The sequence below is a fragment of the Pelmatolapia mariae genome, linkage group LG10_11 (genome assembly GCF_036321145.2).
Source record: "Pelmatolapia mariae isolate MD_Pm_ZW linkage group LG10_11, Pm_UMD_F_2, whole genome shotgun sequence".
Classification (NCBI taxonomy): Eukaryota; Metazoa; Chordata; class Actinopteri; order Cichliformes; family Cichlidae; genus Pelmatolapia; species Pelmatolapia mariae.
In genome coordinates this window covers 1,996,137-1,998,754 of record NC_086236.1, presented here as the reverse complement: position 1 = coordinate 1,998,754, position 2,618 = coordinate 1,996,137, and the positions used below count along the sequence as shown (strand labels likewise).

Below are 2,618 nucleotides of genomic sequence, written 5' to 3'. Positions count from 1 at the left end.
CTGCAACATAAATTGGTCAAATGTTTTAACTTCCATGCTGAACACAAATACTTATATCTGGTTTGCATCACAATCTTCACAGTATCAGAAGGAACTAGTGTGATTGCAGACAAGTTTGCATCTTAGAAGCAAGGTTAGGATGAGAGGGTTAACCTGCTTCAGATCACACAAATTGCACGGAGGTATCTGGTGCAACACCACACACTTCTTTATGACCATTTTCACATACAGACTGACAGGGTCTCCCTGCAACCACTGGTTGTCAGGCAGACACCAACTGGTGTCTGGTGTGACTGAGGCCTTACCTGCATTATATTGAGGGGAATGCAGATGTCTGAGGTGAACTGCTGTGATGTATGTATTTAGTAAAATACACGAAAGAAATCAGGATTTGAGAAATAAAAAAAATGAAAGGCAGAAAAATGTACTGTAAATATATTTATTTATTTATTGAGAATATGAATCATTTCCCTTCAGTCACAGTCACTGTATTCCTCGTGAACATGATGAACATTTTTTGTCTGACTGCTTTGATCTGCATCCCATAGATAACAGCATTCAGTGCTGGAGGAACCACATGGAACATCATGGAGGCTAACTTCCTTTGGTCTGTCAAATGTGGGAAGCGATGGAGGAGCACCATGACAATGCCTGACACAAACGTGATGACACACATAGTCAGGTGGGTGGTGTAGGTCTGGAGCGCCCGGCTGTTCAGCGCCTTGCTCCTGCTGCTCAGACACACCATGGCGATCCTCAGGTAGGTGATAGTGACGCTGCCAACGGAGGAGCCCAGCAGAAGGACAGTGTAGCCGAGACCGTAAATGTTATTGATGAGGATGCTTTCACAGGAGAGCTTAAACAAAGAGGCATTGTCACAGAAAGGGTTAAATATGATCCACCTGCAGCGTGACAGGCGAACGCTGAGGCCCACGAGGATTGTCACCATCATGAAGATTACTGCCCAGGCCAAGACTGACAGCTTCACCACCATCCAGTTGGTCATGATGGTGGCGTACTGCAATGGGTTGCAGATTGCCACATAGCGATCAAAAGCCATGATCATGAGTATAGTGTGAGAGGCACCTATATAAATGTGAACACAAAAGGCCTGAATGACACAGTCGACATAGTGGATGTACCGATCTGAGCTGGGAATAAACATATCCCTCAGCATACGTGGAAAGATTGTTGTGGCTCCAAATACATCATTAATGCTCATGTTACAGAAGAGCAGATACATGGGCTGGTGGAGGCTACTATCCAGCGTGATCAGGATCACCAGGACAATGTTGGAAAACATGGTGAAGATATAGATGAGGAAGAGGAGGATAAAGGTGGGAATGGAAGCATCTGGGCTGACCTGTAAACCTTCTAAGAGCAGGATATCTAAAGTCTGGTTTTCCATAGTGCAGAAGGTTAATTTCAGCCTGGAGAGAAGACAAGAAAACATGTTTATTTTCAAACTTTAAAGTGATTTTAAAGTGTTTTTGAAAGATACTATTCTCTTGAAGAAAAAAAAAAACCTGTGGTAGTATTTTAGCTTCCACAGGTCTTTGGTGTGTGCCATGCCTTTTTGGATTTTGACTGTTTTATTTAGTAATTCCTGATCTCTTTAAAATTCTATTGGTTTCACGACATTCTCTTGTTAGTTTTGATTGACCCACCCTCATTAGTTTCCCCTGAGCTTAATCTGCCACACATCCCAAATCATGATCAGTTTCCTCAGTTTGTATATACCTCTCACTGGCTTTTCAGTTGTCCTGGTTTTTTTTCTTCCACATTTGCATTTTCCCACCTGTCTTGTCGGTGGAGAGTGTAGAAATTGCCACTTTGTGACATTTTTTCAGTGTGTTTGTGAAGCCTGCTTGAATTAAAGATTTGGGATAGGGATTTTATTTCTGTTCCTTGGTGATGCACTATATATGCTTCCCTTAGGCAGTATCATCAGAAGGCATAGCAAACATTTTCGCTGCTATGCTGATGACACCCAGCTTTATCTATACATGAAGCCAGATAACACACACCAATTAGTTAAACTGCAGGAATGTCTTAAAGACATAAAGACCTGGATGGCCGCTAACTTTCTGCTTCTTAATTCAGATCAAACTGAGGTTATTGTACTCGGCCCTGAAAATCTTAGAAATATGGTATCTAACCAGATTCTTACTCTGGATGGCATTACCTTGGCCTCCAGTAACACTGTGAGGAACCTTGGAGTCATTTTTGACCTTCAATGCACATATTAAACAAATATGTAGGACTGCTTTCTTCCACAAATATCTATTAGAAACATTGTATCTCAGAGTGATGAAAAACTAGCACATTATTACCTCTAGGCTGGACTACTGTAATTCATTAGCGACATGCTCCTGGGCCTGGAGACCCAGTGTTTTGTGTTATCATTATTTGCATTCTGTAATTTAGTGGGTTTTAATGGTTTAGTTTTGTATTTCTAGTTCCATTAGTCATTCTTTATTGTTTTTTTGTTGTTTTCTGGTCTGTAGGTTATGTTACTCTGCCTCCCTTGTTTCTCTTGTGTTACTTCTAGTCATCCTTGTCTCTGTGTTCGTGTGTTTCCTGTTTTACTTTAACAGTCTTTGTCCTGTGTCAGTGTA

At 41.4% G+C, this 2,618-nt stretch overlaps 1 protein-coding gene across 1 annotated transcript; it reads right to left on the bottom strand.

Annotated features, from left to right (window-relative positions):
* Nucleotides 1-463: 463 nt before the first annotated feature.
* Nucleotides 464-1,408, bottom strand: LOC134637643 (olfactory receptor 5B12-like). The gene has a single exon (XM_063488120.1). The coding sequence runs from the start codon at nt 1,406-1,408 to the stop codon at nt 464-466; it is 945 nt and encodes a 314-aa protein (XP_063344190.1).
* Between the last annotated feature and the right edge of the window lie 1,210 nt (nt 1,409-2,618).